Source organism: Malus sylvestris, chromosome 7 (assembly GCF_916048215.2).
Source record: "Malus sylvestris chromosome 7, drMalSylv7.2, whole genome shotgun sequence".
Taxonomy (NCBI): Eukaryota; Viridiplantae; Streptophyta; class Magnoliopsida; order Rosales; family Rosaceae; genus Malus; species Malus sylvestris.
Genome location: NC_062266.1, coordinates 28,497,691 through 28,520,993, shown reverse-complemented (window position 1 = coordinate 28,520,993; position 23,303 = coordinate 28,497,691). Strand labels below are relative to the sequence as shown.

Here is a 23,303-nt window from a genome sequence, read left to right as displayed (position 1 = left end):
CTTTCCCGAGGAAAAAATTTGTCGGCAATTTTGTCACGAAAAGCATGTCGCCTAAGAGTTTTGCCGACGAATTTTGGTATTTCATCGGCTAAGATTCAACTTTTCCCGTCAATATCTTATTTGTCGGCATTTCCATCTTTTCCGACAAATAATTCATCGGTATAGGCCTTTTTAGCCGACGAATAATACTTTTTAGCCTACAAAATGTGTTTGTCGCCATGAATATTTCGTCGGCACAACCTTCTCTCTGCCGACAAATTGGTTTTGTCAAGAAGACATTTAATTTATAAAAAAAAATGCTTTGATGCTCAGCTCTTACATATGCATATCAAAATACAATAGACAATTGTTAAGAAACAATATTTTACTGATTGATAAATGTTGAATGTACATCTAGAGTGTAATACAAAAGTATCGTTACTGAAATCATAAAACAATTGAAGGAATGTTACACATGAACCAAATAAAAAATATCAAAAGTCATGGACTGAACTGTTCATACAAAAGCTCCCCTTGTCCTGGTCTCTCGTCCATCTCTGCAGTAGGATTGGCTAATGGCTCCTCAGGCGACCCAAACTCTCATGTAACTCAAACTTGAACTCCCTGCATCGACTAGCCATGATTCTGTTGAGGTAGTCATAGTTTTCGTAAACGGTTAGATTGAAATAATGATTAGAAGCTCTCAAATGTGCTAAATATCATTCCTCTAGATAGATATAATGATAGAGATCGTAAAAAATATACTGGAAGCTTCTCAGAGTCTAACTTCTAAAATTAGAGTCTTTATTTCCACAACACAAGAAAATGAGCATTCCTAGCTTTAGATCAAATTACCTTCAAAAGTTCAATAACCCCACATATGCAAACTCAAACATTTAAAAAGATTATATTACGAGTGCAATTATATATTTCTCGTTTAATGCTAATATCAGAAATGTGAGCATTTGTCATCATGCAAGAGGTGGCTTACTGAAGAGCATCAATTGCAACCTTAAACCTTGGACGATATAGCACCATAGTAAAAAATGGGGCAGAGCTGCAATAACACCACAGTAGTACAATAAAAAATGAAAACTTAACATCATATTAGTATCAAGCATATAGTGAGTTTGATTAAGCATCGGACATTTATCATACATAGATTCTTAGAGGCCAGGACAATGGTTCATCCAACCTTGTAATGAACATTTCAAACCACCTGCCAATTAAGAGGTTTTCTTTAGTCCCTTAATAAGATGCAAATCAAAATGAATGAAAGGAGGTACAATAAGTTACAAAATAATAATTAGTAGCAGTTCAAATCTTGGATTAATTAGCAGCCCTCAAGTACGGAGAGGTTCTCCTTTAGCCTCTTATGTAATAGCTGACTAAAGCACTCAGTTATTTTCATCCAATCGAGGTATATCAAACATCTGATTAAACCACAAACTACAGAGCTTTATTAGAGTTTACACAAACATGAAAAATCTAACAAAGAGGATTAGTTCAATAAAACATGTAGTGTCAATGTAACATAATTAAGATTAAGAGATGACTGATGCCATACAAAAACTGTTTTCAGCATAAGAACTCCATGTACAAGTCTCGCATTTTCTGTGTTGACATTGAATCCAAGTCCAATTGCACTTCAGGACAAGATCCTAAAATGCAACATACAATAAATTTAAACAACTGCACTGTTCATAACCAAATGATACTAGCATAGTAATATTTACATGGTCACCTGCTGAATGTGAAGCAAGGTGCCAAAAAGACTTGCTTCTTGGACAACTTGGGAAGGTTTCTTTGCTCTAACTCACTTCAGAAAACACACATATCACCAAATGAAAATTACCGTTAACATCACAGTTAACAAACCCGAGCAAATAAAAAATATGAAGCCATTTTCTAACCTTGTTTGACAACCTATTCAATTCCCTTCAACAGGTACTTTTGAAAAATTACAAGAACCAAGCATTGACCCTGCACCATAAAAATCTTTCAAACATACCCAAATTAAACCATTACAAGAACCAAACACAAAACAAGAAATCATTCAAGGCACCTTCAAAATGTAAATGGATTGGAAATCAATATCAAACCAATATCACACAAAATGGCATCTAGTTAATTAAAAATTATATTAAATAAAAAGAAAATAACTAAACCGCTATACCTTTGGCGCGTTGCGGGTTTGTGATTGGGAATTGAATAGACGGGCCGAAGGAGAGTGAGCCGGAGCAGATCGAGGCTAAAGGAGTGGGCTGCGAGAGAAACAATTCGGTATTTGTGGAGATTTGGGGTTTTCGTGTTTAACCAGATGATCGGGATGAGAAACCAATCTAGAGCCTAGAGGGTGATGACTGCAAGGTAATTTCAGAGTTGGAGTAGGAGGTGGCATCGAAGACTTTGTAGAATAGGAGCGCAGATTCGAGTCCACGAACGGAAGACGACAGAGCGAGAGAGACGAGGCAGCAACAGATATGTGAGAAACGAGGGAGAAGCCCGGCGCTAATTTTTTGATTAATTAGGTTTAGGAATTTGAAGATTACCAATTTTAATTCTAACCGGCAATTGTTCAAAAAAAAATCTAAACGGCAAAATAATTTTTTTGTTGCCCACTTAATTAAAGAAAACGCGCCACTTAAAAAAAAATCATTTTCAAGAAGGCGGGAAAACTCCCACCAAATTCTTACCCAATAAAAATCAAATTTGTCGGCTAACAATATCTTCGCCGACAAAATATTTGTTGGCCATAACCTTAAGTCGTCGTGAGAAGTTCTTACCAAAACCTTAACCTTGGTGCTCGTATTTAGCCAACAAACCAAAAAAATTGTCGGGTAAAAACTTTTTTGCCGACAAAATAAGTTTTGTTGGCTCAAAATTCGTCGGCAAAATTAGATTTTCTAGTAGTGACGTGTCATTAAAAAATATTTATATTAAAAAAAAAAAAAACCATAATCCCCTTCTTCTTCCCTGCAACCCGCACCCTCCCCAGATTTTTCTTCTTCTTCTTCCCAGATTCGGTTTTTTTTTTCCTTTTCTTTCTTCTATTCTTCTTCTTCTTCTTCTTTCTTATCTTCAGGATTTAAAAATTTAAAAAAAAAAAAAAATCTGGGCTTTCACCCATCCCGACACCCTCCCTCCTTCTCCCTCCCTTCTCTTCCCTGCACCCATCATCCCCGCACACCCACCCATTCCCCTCCTTCTCCCTCCCTTCTCTCCTCTACAATCCACACGGAGCCCTCCCACCCCTCCCTCCGAAGCCACTGGGAGGAGGTCGAGCGTCGTCGACACGGTGGTTATGGCGGAGATCGAAGGCTCCTTGAGGACCCATCAAGTCCGACGACCTGCAATTCCAGATTTTAAAATTTTTATACCAGATCAATGTTAGGGTTAGGGATTGGAGGGAGGGTGAGAGAGCTTCGTGTGGACTGCAGAGGAGAGAAGGGAGGGAGAAGGAGGGGAATGGGTGGGTGTGCGGGGAAGATGGGTGCAGGGAAGAGAAGGGAGGGAGAAGGAGGGAGGGGGTCGGGATGGGTTTGCCCAGATTTTTTATTTTTTTTGTTTTAAATTTTTAAATCTTGAAGATAAGGGAGGGAGAAGGAGGGAGGGGGGGTCGGGATGGGTAGAATTATTATTATTTTTTTAAATTTTTAAATCCTGAAGATAAGAAAGAAGAAGAAGAAGAAGAAAGAAGAAAAAGAAGAAGAAAGAAGAAGAAGAACATAAGAAAGAAAAAGCTGGGGAGGGTGCGGGTTGCAGGGAAGAAGAAGGGAATTATGGTTTTTTTTTTTTTTTATTATAAATATTTTTAATATTTTTAATGACACGCGGCGCCCAATTATTGTCCACATGGGCGCCACGTCATCACTTAACGGGAGAACTAACAGTTTGACTAACGGATGTATGAAACTGTCCCAAAATTAACACTTTAGGTATGACTCTGGGATGAAAAAAATTTGATGTACTAAATGTTGAAAACCACGAAACATGAGGGTAGTAAACAGTCTTTTGCCCTACAATTATTATAGTTAATATTTTGGGGGTATAATTAGTATAGTATATATAATTATTATATATATATATATAATTATAGTATTTTTTAGGGTTATAAAATTATTAAATTAATATTCTGCTTATTGTGTATCGTGTTACCCACGTGTATACCCGAACCAACCCGTTATCTTAACAGGTGTTTATCAGGTTACCCGATAACGACTCGATTCGTTATCGTGTCGATCCAAACATCTGTTAATTTCGTATCGTATTGTCAAGCACAGTACAACATAAGTAGTTTTTTTTTTTTAAACCAGTCCTTAAAAGGTAAGACCTGTGGGAGGCATGTGGGAGGCATGTGGGAGGCATGTGGGGTCCTGCATGGTGGTCGACACCTTGGTACCACATCAAAGGTGCTGGGTGAGCAAACAAATCCCTATATATTGCCAGTTAGTACATCCATCTCTTCTTCTACCCTCATTCCTCCTTCTCCTCCTCTCTCTCTCCCCTCCAACACCAAATCCAAAAAATGGGTTCGACCGTAGAGACTCAGATGACTCCAACCCAAGTCTCCGACGAAGAAGCAAACCTCTTCGCCATGCAGCTAGCCAGCGCCTCTGTTCTCCCCATGGTGCTCAAGGCAGCCCTTGAGCTCGACCTCCTCGAGATCATGGCGAGAGCAGGGCCTGGCGCTTTCGTTTCTCCGGCGGACTTAGCTTCGCAGCTGCCGACCAAGAACCCTGACGCCCCCGTCATGCTGGACCGCATGCTGCGCCTCCTGGCCAGCTACTCCATCCTCACTTCCTCCCTCCGCACGCTTCGCGACGGCAATGTCGAGCAGCTGTACGGCCTCGGCCCCGTCTGCAAGTTCTTGACAAAGAACGAGGATGGTGTTTCCATTGCTCCTCTCTGCCTCATGAGTCAGGACAAGGTCTTTATGGAGAGCTGGTAATTACCATTCTTCTTAATTTATCATCCTAATTTGATCGTAAACAAACATTAATAATGGGTTTTAAATAGGTTGATCAGAATAAATTCATAAAAATGTTACTTACTGTGAGTTGGGCCTTGAGTATGTGATTGTAATCTATATATTTTTAGGGGGTTATTAAGGAGACTAATTTGTTAAACTAAATTTGCAAATTAAATTATATATTATCAATAACAAATAACGGTAATCAATATTTAAATAATAATTCAATCATCACAATTATATCATTTAATTTACAATATTTAGTTTAAAAATTTAATCTTCCTACCATTACCTTTATTAGTAGAGTAGAGTAATGTTATAGATACTATCTATTTAATACATATTTTATTAGAGAAATGCTAAAATGACTCTCTCAAAGTGACACTTTCCATGTACTCTTTGCCATTTTACAGTTAACATTAATTTTTCTGTCAGCATTATAAAAATATTTTGTAAAAAACATAAGGTGACAAAGAGTCCAATGAGAGTTGCCTTAACATTTCTCACTTAACAAACTATATAATGTGTTTATTGATATCTTGATTAACATGTTTATTTTTACTGGTGACACATCAAATCAATTATAAATTTTGTCTAAAAAGCTTATCAACCCAATATTATCCTTTTTACTAAGAGATATGACACAGAGATTCTATCAAAGTGAGATTTTCTATAAACTCTTTACCACCTCAATTTGTATTCATTTTTCGTACCAATATTATAAAATTTATGCCAAAAACATAAGTTGTCAGAGAGTCCGTGGAGAGTGTGCTTAACATTTCTTTTTGGGAAAGGCTAAAGAGAGTCTTCATAGACTCTTCGTTCTCTCATATTTTTTGATATTTTTTATATCAATATTATAAAATATTATGTCAAAAAATAATATGACGAAGATTCCGTAAGTAATTCCACGGTTAAAACATTCTACTTAACGTTTCTCTTTCTCAACTATTTTCTTCTTTGTTCGTATTACTTTTGCCCAATTTGAAGAGATTTTTCAATGTGATTGGTACACGATGTGGTACACCAAGTGTCGCTATACAAATAGTAGAATATATGTGTTAAAAAGTTAATAACTTAAAAAGCAAAATTTTTCACCACTTACATAAAAACACGTGATGTATCATCTGTGTTCCCGTCACAATTAAAAATTTCTCCCCAATTTGGTTGTTGGGGACGAGAGATTTTTCAGTGTAATCGGCACACGAGATGGTACATTACGTGTTATTATATAAATGATAGGATATATGTGTTAAAAAGTTAATAACTTAAAAAATAAAATTTCTCATCACGTGATGTACCACTTGTTCCTGTCACAATAAAAAATTTCTACAACACTGGAAATAGATCATTCTTGTCACAGTTTTCGAAAGATTCTTCTGTGAAGCCGTTTAATTTGACTTGCTGTTGCTCATTATTTTATTATTAATTTAAGTTTTGAAATTTATATTTATTTTAGACAAGATTTAAAAATTTAAATTCTTCTAATAAAATAGTGAGTATTATTATCGGTGCTATTCAACCTTAACATTTTAGAATAGTAGTTGGTCCAATCTTAATGAAAGGCAGAAGACTCGAGAGGACGATGCCAAACTTGTTGACAGACGACATATTTTTCTTTCTTTCTTCGATCTTCAGGTAAGATTAGTAAATGGACGACATATGCGTCGTACTCGAACAAGATCCGAACAACGGTTTGATGATGACTGGGCCACTTGTTTTAGGATTGCCACTTACCAAATTAGGAGTGGAAACCATCACTTCACCAACCATACCATAGTGTTTCAATGTCAAACGTTTCTGTTTTTGTTAATCTTTGAGGTGTTTGATAAAAAAGTCTCGTTTTTCAATTTTGGTGATTAAATATTTATTTATTTTAAAATTTTAATTAAACATTTTTTTTACAAGTTTTTTTTTTTTGTCGAAATTTTTTTTACAAGTTTATCAGAAGTACGATTGATTATATTGATACGTTTGATTACCTATAATATAGATATATTTGCTTTTATGGTACATTTTGTTCCTTAGTATATTTAGAATCTAAACATAAAAAATCAATATGTTTATTTGCAAAATGTACTATAAGTTTTAAATATATTATTTTATAACTTTCTAAAATTTTAACAAATTAATGAAGTTATTTTTCTAAAATTATTAATGAATTTTTTAAATAGAAGAAGAGGCTAATTAAATATAATAACAAAAATAAAAGGTTTCTCTTTTTTTAGTGACATTGAGAAATTAGTTAAATTAATAATTCTAATAAAGCCACGACTTTAAAATTCTTAAATTGTAGGAAATTAGTTGTTAGCTAGTTTAAGTAGATATATATTAAAAAATTAAAAAAATGCTTAGTTGGCAATTGACCAAAACATCTCAATCGAATTTTGTAAAGGAACATATGTTTAATTTAAACAAGTTAGAAAAAAAATGTAGGATATTCTAATTACATCTTAACATTTTTCCTTTGTATGACTCCATTGTTTAACACTTTAATTATTCTATTCTTTTATAAAGCTCGAATGTGAGTTAGGTCAATTTGTTAGAGGTGATTTAAATCCCCTCCTCCATCATTTTCATAAGAAAGTCGGAACAAAACTGTATACGCGAATATAAGAGGATACTGCTTTGCTAAATAACGTAATCCACATCAATACAATAATTATGTCAACAATCCCTTATTATTTGATGCTTGTGAGTTATGCGGGCATTGAAACATGTGATAGGTGGCTTGGCGTAGGTCACATATGAGCCATGCCCATATGACTGATCAAACGACGTGTAGTTTCGTTATTTTACACATAGTATATGCTTTTGGTTGTGAGAGTGACATGTATGCTTGTTTTGGGTTTGTGCAGGTACCACTTGAAAGACGCAGTTCTTGAAGGAGGAATTCCATTCAACAAGGCCTATGGAATGACTGCTTTTGAGTACTATGGCACTGACCCTAGATTCAACAAGGTCTTCAACAGAGGAATGGCTGCCCACTCTACCATTACCATGAAAAAACTTCTAGAGACCTACAAGGGCTTTGAGGGCCTCACATCCATCGTAGATGTTGGCGGTGGCACTGGCGCTATTACTAACATGATCGTTTCTAAGTACCCCTCGATTAAGGGTATTAACTTCGACCTGCCTCATGTCATAGAAGATGCTCCCCAATATCCTGGTATATTCTTCATTTTTGATAATGCTTGTAGTTCAATAACTTAAAAGCATTCACCTTTACCTCGATCTTTCTCAAGTTCGATTTCTCCTCCTCTAATATTGCTTATGTTTGTACTATTTATCATTTTCCCTAATGAATATGAGATCTATGGATGTTGGATGTAGGTGTGGAGCATGTTGGAGGAGACATGTTTGTAAGTGTTCCAAAGGGAGATGCAATTTTCATGAAGGTTAGTCATTATTTATCAAAAAGAGAGTCGATGACTATTTTGTAGTGCTAATATCAATTTCTTATAAGAGCTTAGTTGCATAATAATTTGGAACTACTCTCAAATCATGTATTCAACCTTACAGTTTATATGTCACGACTGGAGTGACGATCATTGCTTGAAATTTTTGAAGAACTGTTATACCGCGGTCCCTGACAATGGGAAGGTGATTCTTGCTGAGTGCATTCTTCCAGTAGCTCCAGACAGCAGCCTTGCCACCAAGGGAGTTGTCCATATCGACGTGATCATGTTAGCTCACTACCCCGGAGGAAAAGAGCGGACGGAGAAGGAGTTTGAGGCCTTGGCTAAGGGATCTGGATTCAAAGGTTTCCGCGTCATCTGCTCCGCTTTCAACACCTATGTCATTGAGTTTCTTAAGAAGATTTGAGTATAACTTTGGCAGTGGTATGCTGCCGTCTGCATTCATATTGCTTTTATTTTGATATGGTGGTCGTATATTTTTCACCATAACTAGGTTTATAAGTTACAAAAAAAAAAAAAAAGGTAATAAGAAAGTGATTTTATGTTCGTTGTATGTTATAAATTTGGATTCATACGCTTGCAATGGGGTGTAAAACATGAAAAAACCTGGTGTACAACGGACAAAGCATGTGTCTGTGCTGCCATAAAGAAAAAATAAAGACCTATCCTCTGTGAGAGTTTTTTTGTGGCCGTATCAGAGCATCGTCTTGTGGGCAGATGAATGAAGCTATTGTGAGCCTCGCTCTAACAGTGTTGTTAACGGCTCGACGCTAAATCCCATTACTTAGAGCCAAGGATTTAAATATCGATAATGCTAAATCCCATTACTTAGAGGTTAGAGCATGCACCAACCAATAATTTTGATTTTACAATTACATGTACAAATTGACAATTTGAGATTCTCTCTATGCACAATGTTTTTTCTTTGTAAAAGAACTTGGGTTTTGAGAAAATCTCAGCCACAATCAATATTATTTAACTTTGATATCATTTATGGGAATGATTGATATTCATGTAAAGAATCACTTTTTTTTACGGTTTCAATTTTAAGGTATAATACGATCATTATTATGTGGATTTGCTTAAAGAATCGACTCGATGACAAAATCTCATTTCTTCAATTTTCTTTACCTTTGATTGAACTTATCACTATGGTTGATTGTTTTAGGGTGTCTATCAACCATTGGATAGAATTCGAGTTTGTATACACAATTTGATACTTATAACCTAAAATCAACGCTCTAGCGCAATTTTTTACCTAAGTAATCAACTCTCTCAATGGATAGATTTAAAGTTAATTAATAAAATTGATCGCGAGTGAGATTTCTTCAAAACATTCCACCTTTAAAGAAGCATAGACGTCGCACATGGAATTTTTTACCTCATGTTTTAATGTTAATTTTCGTGCCAACATTATAAAATATTGTGTAATAAACATGAGGTTGCAGAGAGTCTATGGAGAGTCCTACTTTTGATAGAGTCTCCTTAACATTTCTCTTACAATAATTAAGGAGATGGGGGCTTCGAACTTGGCACGCATATAGAAAAAAATCTAACTCTATTCACTAAGATATTAGACCACATGCTTGCACACCTACTTGATACTTCATGGAGTTGGTATTTCAATTTTCAACAAACTGGTTGTTTCATACTGTTTTGAGTAATTAATTTGAGCAAACATTAAGATATAGTAATATTCGATGTCTAGTAATGTTCAACACTTTTGTTTGGATCATTGAAATGTGAGTTTTCATAGAATTACCTAATTTGGTGTGGCTAGGATTAATTTTGAAATTGATTCTAATTGTTCATGCGTATGAGATTCATAAAATAAAAAAGGCAAGAGAAATGTTTTAGATATGTATTATCTTAAAAGTGAAACTCTTTATGGACTCTTTGTCACCACATGTTTTTTGCACAATATTTTATAATGTTGACATGAAAATTGACGTTAAATTGTAAGTTAACAAAAAGTCTCACTTATAAAATAGTCTTCTTAGCATTTATCAAACGGCAATAATCAACTCACCTGCACAACTTGTACGTGAGAATGATGGTCCAAGCAGTCTTCTAGAAGATTGTCCCAATTAAGCATGAGAACCAAACTTGTTCAGTTTAAGTGGAGTCGAAGAAATCAATACAGTACCTGAATTATTATGGAGACTAAGTTACGCCACCACATTTATATAAATTAGGTTAACTTTCGGATATGGACAGGTTCCACTCACCAATCGATTTGATCTTTCGGGGAATCTTAGGTGAAAAAATGCATACCTGCTCCTTATTAAATAGTCACATCTTTTTTTTATGCATGGGAAATTTTATTTGAAGCCTATATAACTTTTTTTCGGCACAGAACATACTTTTTAGATATGTATTATTTTTAATTAAATTATTAATATCTTTTTAAATCGTAATTTATTATCTAAACTACTGTCACATCCTGGCCCGGGTCCACCATATCCCGGGCCCGTTCCACCACCGTAGCACAATATTGTCCGCTTTGGGCTTACCATTCCCTCACGGTTTTGTTTTTAGGAACTTACGAGTAATTTCCCAGTGGGTCACCCATCCTGGAAGTGCAATATTGTCCGCTTTGGGCTTACCATTCCCTCACGGTTTTGTTTTTAGGAACTTACGAGTAATTTCCCAGTGGGTCACCCATCCTGGAAGTGCTCTGGACTCCTTCTCGCTTAACTTCGGAGTTCCTACGGAACTTGAAGCCAATGAGCTTCCAAAAGACCTCGTGCTAGGTAGGGATGAGAATATACATTTAAGGATTACTCTCCTGGGCGATGTGGGATGTCACAATCCACCTCCCTTAGGGGCCCGACGTCCTTGTCGACACACTTCCGGCTAAGGATTGGCTCTGATACCATTTGTCACATCCCGGCCCGGGTCCACCACATCCCGGGTCCGTTCCACCACTGTAGCACAATATTGTTCGCTTTGGGCTTACCATTCCCTCACGGTTTTGTTATTGGGAACTCATGAGCAACTTCCCAGTGGGTCACCCATCATGGAAGGGCTTTGGCCTCCTTCTCGCTTAACTTCGAAGTCCTACGGAACCCGAAGCCAGTGAGCTCCCAAAAAGCCTCGTGCTAGGTAGGGATGAGAATATACATTTAAGGATCACTCCCCTGGACGATGTGTGATGTCACAACTACCCTCACAAACTCAATTCAACATGTAAGTTTATCTTTACAATCATTATTTTTCACATTAGAAAATACCCGGATCAATTTGGTAAATATCCATATTAATTAAATTCATTAATCTAATTAAACATAGTTGCCGTGAGACTACGAGAGTCAAACCAAATTAACCAAACCCTAGCTAGTTTTATAAATGCATGCGTATTTTGTAGGTTGACTTGTACTACTAGGAATAACAGCTAGCAAAGTCATGCATTGGAAGTTAGAAATTGAGAAATGTAATCTCTTTCACAATATATAAATAAATTAGTAATAAGATTGCATCATTAATTATATCCTTTAAGGATTAGGATTTTGCTTTAGTTTTCACTATATATAGTAATGCTTGTATTAGTTAGTTTAAAAATCAATAAACAGTGTTTTGCCGGTATACTATTCAACTTGGTATCAAGAGCAGGTTCGTGAGGACCTGTCTCGTAGATTATTTGTTCATCTGATAGCTTGTTTGTTCAGTTTGATTCGTTTGTCTTGCACCGTCCGTTATCGCTGCTGCTTGAACCACCAACTTTCACCCTACCACCAACTTCCGCTACTCCACCGTGAACCCAACCCGTAACCTGCTACCCATAATCAAATTTGCTTGCATCAGTCTACAACCTACACCAAACTATTGTCGGTATTGTGCACCTTGTCTTTGTTTTTTTTTTTTTTGGTTCACGGAATATGACAACTAAGGATAACTCATTGCAAGCGATTGGTGTGAGATTGAATGGTAATAATTATGTGTATTTGGCATATGTCATGAAGAATTTCTTGATTGGAAAAGGTTTGTGAGGCTATGTATCTGGAACGGTTTCCACTCCGAATAACCCCAAAGATGAAAAACATGTTGACCTGCTTGCTATTTGGGAGATGAACAATTCAAAGATTATTACTTGGATTAATATCTCTGTTGATTTGAAGATTGGAATGCAACTTGCCAAGTTCTCAACATCTAAAGAGGTTTGGGATCACTTAGCAAAGTTGTATACCAAGTCAAATTTTGCTAAGCGTTATCAGTTAGAGATGGAGATTCATGCCAACCAGCAAAGTGATAAAAGTATCTAAGATTTTTATAATGACATGACCTGTCTTTGGGACCAGCTTGCACTGACAGAACCTGACGGACTTGGCAATGTTGAGCTCTATTGTAAACATAGAGAAGAACAACGCCTTGTTCAATTTCTAATGCCTCTTCGAAGTGAGTTTGAGACTCTCTGTAGCTCTATCCTACACCGGACTCCACTTCCCTCCGTTGATTCTGTGCTTCATGAATTGCAAGTCGAAGAAGTTCGGGTACAATTGCATAGTCTTTCTTTGGTGAACCCATCGGCTTTGGCAACGTCATTTAGACCTCAAAACCAGTAGCATGGTAAAAATATTGCTCATAATCAATGTAGCTACTGCAAAGAACAAGGGCATTGGAAAAACCAATGTCCTTGGATAGCTCGGAAAGGGTTAAAAGAACCACCACCTAAGGCCGCATTTGTTGAATTGCATCCACCCGCTTCTTCGACGGTTGAAGAAGATGCCCGCAAGGATTGGAGTTGGTAGTATGGAAATTGCTTACTTGGTTGTTCGTTGCTCGCATGCTTGTTTGTTCGTTCACTTATTTGCTCGCTTGTCTTGCCTTGTCGTGTCCGCCTAACAGAGCTTGTTGTGTCTTGTCCGCCTAACGGAGCTTGCATCCGCATCTGTTTATTGGCAAACTTATGACGTGTACCACCATGAGTATTAGGGTTTATTGGAAAATATTAGTAATTCGATTTATTTTAATGGTTGGTTTTTTGGGCCTAACTCATTAGTATTAGGGTTTCATTTCCTTGCTTATTAGGGTTATATTATATATATATATATATATATATATATATATCATATTTTGTAACCCCATACAATAACAAGTCACTCAGAATGTTGTCCATTCGAGTTATGTAACCATTTCGGCGAATTTGGAGTATTCTTTCGTTTTCCATAATATTCTAGTTTTGTAATCTGTTTGTTCATCCGTTTGTTATGTGTACTCTGATTTTTAGCATACAACTCCGAAGGCCGAGTCAGGGTTTCCTTGCAGAGATTCTAGTTATTCTTGATTTTATCAATTTTTATTTATTTATTTTTCTCATCATGTCATACAAAATGACATTGAACCAGTTACAAGATAAATTCTCTCCATTAATGACTCTGAGATTGAAAGACAACTGATTCTAACGATCAAATGTGTTTAACCAAGCCATCCAAGGATTGGTACGACGAGCCACCTTGTTTGAAGCAAAGATTAGCTTTCTCCTTTAACTTCAAGGCTCTTTCTCTGATCTCTTCCCCTTCTTTTTCCACCCCTAGCTTTCTAATTGTTCTTTCAATCTCACCTCTCTCCATCCCATTCTCTAACTGTAACCCTACCTTCCAACCATCACTTGCAAATCTTGCATTCACCATTTGATCAGTAAAACATGGCATACAAATCATAGGGACCCCCTCACAAACACTCTCTAGTGTCGAGTTCCAGCCGTTATGAGTCCAAAACGCTCCAATTGCTGGATGGGCGAGCACCTCCTTCTGAGGTGCCCATTTGACAATGTGACCCCTCCAATTCAATGTCACAGTTGTGTCATGTGGCAGCCAAATTTGTGCCACGTGGTAAAAAAATAATTTTTTATTCATTTAAAATTAATTAATTAATGAAAAGTTAAAAAAATAAATAATAAAAAAAAACCCTAACCCATTTTCTTCCCTGACACCCCCTCTTTCCTTGCAACCTAAACCCCTTATCCCACCCCCACCCCACCCCATCCTTACCTCCCCCGCAACCCCCCCCCCCACGGAGACAAGGAGAAGAAGGCGGGTTGGGTCTTGTAGCTGCTTTCTCCTTCTCAATCCACTTATCTTTTTTTTTTTCTCTCTCTCTCTCTCTCTCTCTCTCAGTCCCTTTGCTTTGCCCTTCCCAAAACCCCAACTCCCTCATTTCGTCTCGGGAATTCAATTTCCCCTTTTGATTTGGGGGTTTTGGGTGAGGCAAGGTTGGGGGGGTTGTGAGGGAGGTGGGGGTGGGGTAGGGTTGGGGGGGGGTTGCGGGGGAGGTGAGGGTGGGGTGGGATAGGGGTTTAGGTTGCAGGGAGGGGGGTCTGGGGGAAGAAGATGGGTTATGGTTTTTTTTTAATTAATTATTTTTAAATGAATAAAAAATTATTTTTTTTTGTCACGTGACATAAATTTGGCAGCCACGTTAGCTCTTAACGGATCAATGGATGAAAAATTTAATGGAGGTACTATATTGAAATAAAATAGTAGGTGAGGTATGCAAGTGAAATGTTTTGAAGATGTTGTATGTGATTGTAATAGATCCCAAACCTGAGGTGGTACAGTGTAATTTATCCTAAATTGATTAACTGAGTGAAACACAAAGACTAAATTGATCAAAATTAAAAATATAAATCAAATCAACTAAATAGATTTAGTTTATGCAAGATCCATTATCTCATCAATGTGATACTTATTCTCAACAAACTCATTCACATGTGTGTGAGGGCGTGTTGAGAATGAGTTCCATATTGATGAGAAAATGGACCTTGCATGAGCTTATAAGTAAATTAAGAGAAAAGACTTTGCATGGCCTTATAAATAAATTGAAAAGGGCATTTCATACGTAGTGAACATATTGAAAATGGAAAACTGATTAAAATAGTTTGAAAACTTTGAGTTTTAACGATAAGGACAAAATAATGGGTAAAGTGAATAGTATAAGGATTGACTTTTTAGTATAAAAATATGGTTTTTCGTTAAAGTGAACAGTATCGCGGACTTTTCGTTAAAACTCCCTATTGAAAATGAGTTCTACATTAATAAGAGAATAGCTTTGTATTGACGTATAAGTAAGTTGAGCTGCGAATTTACTCACGCAACCTTCTATGATTGATGGGTCGAGGGAAGTCGTTTTCTTCTGAACCCACATGTTGGTTAGATAGGAAGGTGAATTGTCTGCCCTCCCATTTCCATACTCTACCCATCCCCTCTTGTGATGTATGGTCACGGTTAAGTTACGTCAACATTTTATATTAATTTTTTATAGAAATAATAAAACAAAAAATAATAGGAATATAAAATATTGATGTGGCTTAACCGTGATCACACAAATAGAAATAGATAGGAAGAGTACAAAAATGGGAGAGCAGACAATCCACCTCCGTTAGACAGGGCTACCTCATCAAGCGAGAATCATATCTCACATCCAGATGTCACCGTCTGGAACAAGGCCAAAATAGAATACATGGAGTTTCGTGTTTGTCGTCCATCTTATGGAATGGTTTTATTTCCTCTTAAAATGACGTCGTACTATCACAGGATTGTTTGTTTCCCTTCAATGGAAGGAGGGTGAGCTTTGCATCAGTTTTGGTTTGTTTGCGTATTACGTTTTTTGTTTCTTATACAAGCAAAATTTTGATTAAGGGGAAATGGAACATAAGAATTCGAGTACAAGAGCATATGCTCTTAATCAATTGATTTGCAATTTTGCAGCAATTTTTTTAATTTTTAGTTTTCTTTCTCTTCAAGTGCAAATGCTAAGCGACTGCTATATGTCTCTTTCCACATTCATTACAATTACGATTACTACTTATGATTATATATGTGTAGTTTCTCAGTAGTTTCATTGATCTTTCAATTAAGGTTTGTCTTCTCCATCAACTTCAGGCTTTATCTTTCATCTTTTCTCCTTCTTTCTCCACCATTACTTTTCTAACCGTCCCTTCAACCTCACATCTTTCAATCCCCAATCCCCTGCTCCAACTGTACCCCCAACCTCCAACCTTCCAAACATCACTTTTAGAGCAATTCCACTCTTAAGGACTTTGTGCCAGTACTCAGCCTATTTATCCACTCTAGTGAACAATAACAGACTCCAATGAACAATAATAGGCCAATGCATCTCCACCCCTAAAAAAATGCGCTGGCACCTAGTGAAAAAATGCGCTAGCACAAACGATCTCTACCCCTATAAAATGCGCTGGCACTCAGCCCATTTAAAATATTTTTAATTTTTTTCTAAAAGAATAAAAAAATAAAATAGTTTTAATTTCGGATATGATTTTTAACGAATCTTGTCACGCCACGTGTCATTATCTGAACGTACTATTTTGTGAATAGATTTCTACTAAGATTTTCAACCAATCCCGACACGTCACGTGTCACTTCTGTTTTACAATAATTTAGCCAAGATTTCGATAAGATTTTCAACCAATCATGTCATACCACGTGTCATTATCCGAACGTACTATTTTGTGGATAGATTTCCGATAATATTTTCGACCAATCCCAACACGCCACGTGTCACTTCCGGTTTACAATAATTTAGCCCAGATTTCGATAAAATTTTCAACCAATCACGATGACGTGTTGGGCAATTATCAAGGTTGCAGCTAGAATGTTTGATGTCGAGGCTCTTCGATCCATCATGATGACGTGTATTATTCTCCACAACATGATTGTTGAAGATGAGTATGATTATGATGCCGTCGATGAATATGAGCCGGATCCGATGAACAACTCAAGAACACGTATCTACTGTGCTCCTGACCGGACCGAAGATCCAGTGTAACACGAGCCGTTGGAACGCGATGGACGTTACAATGAATTGATCGTTCAGCGGTACACTGATGTGCAAGAGCCATACTGGCACATAACCCGCCAAAATGACTTGATTGAGCACCAGTTGGGATTGTATGAAGACGAAGATAATTAAAATGAGGCTTGTGGTTGAAGAATAAATTGTATTTTTTTTTAAGTTTATGTAATTCTATGTCGTGTGTTTTGTTTTTAAGTTTAATTGGTGAGTTTATGTAATCTTATTTCATGTGTTTAAATAAAGTACAAAAATAAATAAATAATTACATTAAAATTGCATAATAAATTAAATAAAAATAAATAAAGTTTTAAAAATAAATAAGAAATAACATAAAAATTACATAAGAAATTAAACAAAGTTCAAACCTAAAAAAAGAAAAAACATAAAAATTACATAAGAAATTAAATAAAATTCTAAAAAAATAAGAAATTACATAAAAATTATACAAAGTCTCTCGAGTTAGGATATGTGGTGCTAGGATCTTGGTTGCCATGTGGTGTAAAGGTGGAAGATGAGGGTTAGGTATTGAAATGTAGATAGTATAGAAAATATTGAAATGTAGATAGTATAGAAAGTGTAAAAAATATTGAAATGTGGTGTAAAGGTGGAAGATGAGGGTTAGGTATTTAAAGAAAAAAAAATATAACTTTTTGAAAAATTTTCTGTTTTTTTTTTAATTTTTTCTGTATTTTTTAATAATTTTAATGTAGTTAATTAATCTCGACCGTTGGATTTGAAAATTTTTCAAATCCAAGAGCCAAGGAGCTGCCACGTGGCCAACGGTAATAAATCTTACCGTTGGGCCTTTTTTTTAATTTTTTATTTATTTTTGGGGGAATTAACGTGGACCGTTGATTTGTGATCGGACGGTCTAGTTTAAAAGTAAAATTTAAATTTTTTTTACCATTGGAAATCCAACGGTCTAGAAAAACTAGCCGTTGGAAATCCAACGACACATAGCGTGCCACGTCGCCTCCCTGGTGAGAAGTCAGTGCGCCTGCACCGCGGGCCCAACCTATCAGCCACTCGCGCGTCAACTGCATGCGCCTGGTGCAAAAAAAATTTAAAATGCCGTCTGACGCCACGCTGGCGTCAGATGGACCGGGCCACACCTCAGTCAATTTTGGACTGGGCTAGAGACTGGCATGAGCTGGGTGCCAGTCAATTGGGTCAGCTGGAGGGGATTCACTGGGGGTTGGCCTATTTTTTCGGCTGGGTGCTGGGCAAAAAGCCCTCTGGTGGACTTGCTCTTATATTTCGCTCTCACTAATGCTCCCTCCAATGTAGAATCCAACGGCCAGGCAAAAAAAAAAAAAAAGACGACACATACTCAAAAAGCAAAATGTAAGTCTTCTAGCAAGTGGTTTTCTCCTTTTTCTTTTGTTAAGAAAAAAAAAGACGATACATACTTACACCAAATCCCTCTAGAGCCCGAACTTCCATTTCTCCTATCCGTTGTCCCCTTTACTTGACCCTTCCTCTAATAAGGGGTTGTTGTGTAGCAAGTGCATGGTGTCCACTGGAACGTCCATGTATTTTATCATCAACTTGATGAATTAATTTCAAGATATAAGGCTTTCCTATTATAACAAGTTGTTCAAAAGGATCTCCTATTCTTCTATCAAATATTCTGCTTTTTCCCGGATACTCCAGGTTAAATACCCGAACTTCCAATTTTTAAATGTGGGGATTCAAATTTGAGCATGGTGCAAAAACACTTTCTTATCCAACTGGCATAACCTATATTGTAGAAGTTATTAAGGTTTTCTAGAGCCAAAAAGTGTTTTATGATAATCAAAAGCGTTTTTTGGGTCTAGAAGCGACTTTTTAAGAAGAATAAGAAGAAGCGCTTCAAAGTGTTATTTCAAAAAGCATTTAATTTTAATTGAAATTTCGACTTGTTTATATTACTTCTTCGGCTCTTCCATAAGATTTTATAAGCAGCATTGTTCACTTACGTTATGACTTGTGAAATTATAAGATTGTACAATTATGGATTAGATAAAAGGGAAACATTTGATGATAGGGTTTTGTTGCTTTGAGACTATACCTTGTATTGGATGTAACCCTTTTACTTGAGAAGTGGAAATGGGGCACCGTGAAGGAAGCGGCACCCCCGGTCCTTAATGTGATCCTCAGAAGCTTAAATATCCGCAACCGATCGAGTGAAGTCAAAGATAGTGTCGGAGATCAAGCAAGAGACCGGCTCCTCCTAATTAATATCTTAGATAAAAATCCGGCCAAGCATTCTGTTCGGGCAGGAATATCGTCTGTGATCATTCCTGGCTCGAGCACACAGCTCTCCGTGGAGTTGGCACTTTGGTTGACTGTCGGGTTCTTGCTTTGTTCGTCAGGCTGCAAGAAAAGGACAGGGTTAATTCTGAAAGGTGTCTTTGTCGGGCCTTAGATATAGGTCGTGAGGCTCACAGTCAAAACTAACTTAAGTGCTGAGACGTGCCACTGCCATCTCAATATGGCAGATGTGAAATAAGTGGATTTAAGTCAATTACTTGTGCCCCAAGTTACTCTAACTTCTCATTATCTAAGGATTGTCGTTGATGGGTTAAGTCCACATTAGGTTCTTTTCTATGCCTTGAGATCAAGGACTTTTGTATATCTTGTATGGTAAAGGGGCAAAGGTTCAGGTCTAATCACGGCATTAAGTGGATCCACTCTTAAGATAGTGAAACCCTTTAATTAAAACCAGATCCGAGAGTAAGCTGAACTTTGGATCATTAAAAGACCTAAAATGATTTGAATACATACTATGGAATTCATTACAACACTAGATCTATTAAGTAAAAGACAAAATAAAGGGAATTAGGCAAGATTGAACCTTGTCGGGTAAGGCTGGACCTTTCACCGTTTCTTTTCTTTGCCACTACAGGGGTTTGAGGGTTTCAAAGGAGAATGGATGATAAATAAAGTTACAAGAGAAATCAATACTACTTGGTGAGCAGCAGAGCTATTAAACTAGACAAAAGATGGCTTTTGTGAGGGCTGATCCTGAAAATGATTGAGGTTGGGGGCTGACTACAGCTTCGTATGCAAATCTGGCTTGAGCAGAGTTTGTGTATTTGTTTGTTTGATTGGTTGAGTGTCCTTGTCTCTGGGCCCTCTTCCTCCTTTTATAGGCGAATTAGCCTAACTGCTTGTAGCTTGGTTCCTGCCCGAAAACAACTTAGGGGTAGTGACTCATCAGTAATTTACGTACTCTGCCATCCAGAAAGTGCTTTTGAGTTGAGAGTAGGTTGATTTCCATCAAGTGTCACTTCTTTCAAGCCACTAGTCTTTGCATTAAATGTGGAATCATCATTTTGCCTTGGGCTGGGCGAATGGGTTTGATGTTGGGCCTTCGGGCAAAGTCATGCCTTCTTGGTTCTTGTTAGGCTTCTGTTCCTTCGCCCCAAAGTTCAAATATTAACCCAAACACATTCTTTGAAAGGCTCGACACATTTAGCATTTCGGGTAGAACGAAGAAGTGGGATTCTTTGTGGAGGCCTTGGATTCGGATAAGTCGACAAGGATTGAACGGTAGGCGAAGTGTGGGTTTAGGGTTGAAGGTTGAGAGAGTTGAATCGGGTGTGGATATATAATGGTTATGGAGAAGCCTTTGGTGTTTAGAATGTTGGCCAGTTCTAGCATAGGGCTTATGTACCCTTGGAATGGCAGTGAGAAGAGTATCACTCTCCGGCCCTTGCTTTGCTCCATTTGAAATTCTAAGAACGACTGTTACTTAGTTTGTGAGCTTATGAATTTCGTATATACACTACATGTTAGATGGAAAGCTTTTGAAGAAACATTTAGTCCCCCCATCCATCAAGTTCCACTCAAGATTTTATTTTAACTCTCATCCCCTGGTCTGATTACAATATTTAGTTTTTTCAGATATCTGCAAACCCTTTTTGCACCTTTTCCCCAAAGGAAATCCACCAAATTAAATCCAAGATTGATCTGGAAATGCAGATGGACTTAGTGCGTTTCTGGATCCAAATCAGGAGCATGCCTTTGAACTCATGCAATGAAGAAAATATTGAAAAGTTGGGAATCCATATTATCTATATCATCGGTACGTCGATTACATGCATGTCGATGTGCTTGTAGCAAACTTACGTAGAAATGAACTGACGATGTGATGTCATTTTATCTTATCAATTGACTTGATAAGTTATAATGTCTAAAACAAGTTTTTCCAACATGAAAATGACAAATTTGAATATGACGTTGCCTATATGGACAAGAGAAATATTTTCATGTCTGTAAAGATGGATAATACAATTAGCAATATTTGGCAGATATTTTACCTATACATCATGAAAATATGTTTTTGTATGATACAAGCAATATTATAAGTATTATAATTAAATTTAGGACCTCAAGTGTAAAGATATTACAAGTTTGGAGCAATTTTAAATTTATGATATCTTTAACACAATTGGCTGCCATACGTCTCTTTTCACGTTCAATCAATCAACTTTATTAAAAAAATGTAAAAAAACTTGTTGAACCAAGCCAACTAAAGATTGGTATGAAGAGCCATCTTCTTTGAGGCAAAGATTTGCCTCCTCCATCAACTTTAAGGCTCTGTCTTGGATCTCTTCCCCTTCTTCCTCCACCATTAGTCTTCTAATTGTTCTTTCAACCTCACCTCTCTCAATCCCATGCTCCAACTGCAACCCTACCCTCCAAACATCGCTCATGTATCTTGCATTAACCATTTGATCACTGAAACATGGCATACAAATCATAGGCACTCCTTCACAAATACTCTCTAACGTAGAATTCCAATCACAGTGACTCCAAAAGGCTCCAACTGCTGGGTGGGCCAATACTTCTCTTTGTGGAGCCCATTTCACAACATTTACCCTTTTGTTCAATGCTTCTAGAAACCCATCAGGTAACGTTGCAATCCAGTTCGACTCTTGAACTAATCAGGGTCGAACCACCCACAAAAAGGGTTGGCCACTATTGGCCAAACCCCAAGCAATCTCCAAAAATTGAGCTTGATCTATCTTGGCAACGCTCCCAAAGCTAACATAGGCAACGGATTTTGGCGCTTGAGTGTTTAGCCATGAAATGCAACTTTGGTCTTGTGCTAATAAACTACTTGAAGAAGAAGAGGTTATAGGGCAACACTTGTGGGATGGACCCAGTGAGAAAATTGGAATATTGGGTAAGTATTCTTGGCGAATTGTGGCAAGTGCATGTCCTTCAAGATCTTCAAAAGTATTGAAAATGAGTCCATAAGAAGCCTTGGTTTCATTTGCTATGTTGGTTATCAGTTGATTGAAATCCTCAAGGTCGCAATTGGCTATCATGGGTAGGTCTTTAACTTAGATAAGTGGAAGCTCCATCACTGGCTCTTCTAGTCGAGAATCTTGTTATTGTCAAATATAAGTTTTCTAGTAAATACATACATAGTTTTCCTTTTAACAAGATAATGGATATTCTAAAACTAATGCTAATATATTAGGAGGGAGAGCAAGGGATAAACATGCTAACCTGGCTATTTAGCTTAATCCAAATTGGCATAAGTTGTTTATGTACCAATTTGAGGACGTTTTAAAATAGTTAAAAGTGTTTTCTGGTAAACAAAAATATGATTGGATCTATAGAGTGATTTCTAAAGAAGAAGAAGAATCACTATGAAGTTTTTGTTCCAAAAAGCACTTGGGTTTTTAAAGGGAGATTTTGGATGCGGTCTTTAGTTATGAATATTCTTTGATTAAAACCTTATTGGTTTTTAATTTTTGATCGAGGTCCCTGAAATGAATGTGATAATTTATTTCTATGTACGTTACTATATTTTTTGAATTAAAAATTAGAAATTTTAGTTGTTTATATAAATGAGATTTTAAATATAAAAAAACCATAATTTGTGGGATTAAAAAATTTAAAATATAAACATACTATTGTGTGTGTGTGTGTATAAACATGGGTACATTCATCAAAATTAACCAAAAAAATTATTGTATCAAAACATGGGTACATTCTTCAAAATCACAAAAAAAAAAGAGAAGATATTAGGCTTAATAACATTAGTAAATTTCTTCGATTAAACTTGACATGAATACATTTTAAAATCAAAGAAAAAAGAATGTACCCATATAAGTTTAAAAATG

General features: G+C 36.7%; 1 protein-coding gene and 1 pseudogene across 1 annotated transcript; one reads left to right on the top strand and one right to left on the bottom strand.

The window, feature by feature from the left end:
• The first annotated feature begins 4,451 nt into the window (after positions 1-4,451).
• Positions 4,452-8,916, top strand: LOC126629573 (caffeic acid 3-O-methyltransferase-like). The gene is made up of 4 exons (XM_050299653.1): positions 4,452-4,926; positions 7,810-8,120; positions 8,285-8,349; positions 8,474-8,916. The coding sequence occupies exons 1-4, from the start codon at positions 4,508-4,510 to the stop codon at positions 8,774-8,776; spliced, it is 1,098 nt and encodes a 365-aa protein (XP_050155610.1). The 5' UTR covers positions 4,452-4,507; the 3' UTR covers positions 8,777-8,916.
• Positions 8,917-13,736: 4,820 nt separating this feature from the next.
• LOC126630256 (UDP-glycosyltransferase 76B1-like) lies at positions 13,737-22,504 on the bottom strand (annotated as a pseudogene).
• Positions 22,505-23,303: the final 799 nt, after the last annotated feature.

Bases quoted from the DNA above. Each gene is read 5' to 3' on its own strand.
- LOC126629573 (XM_050299653.1), top strand. From the start codon at position 4,508: ATGGGTTCGACCGTAGAGACTCAGATGACTCCAACCCAAGTCTCCGAC. The intron at 4,927-7,809 runs GTAATTACCATT...GGGTTTGTGCAG, and splicing joins AAGGTCTTTATGGAGAGCTG to GTACCACTTGAAAGACGCAG. The intron at 8,350-8,473 runs GTTAGTCATTAT...TCAACCTTACAG, and splicing joins GAGATGCAATTTTCATGAAG to TTTATATGTCACGACTGGAG.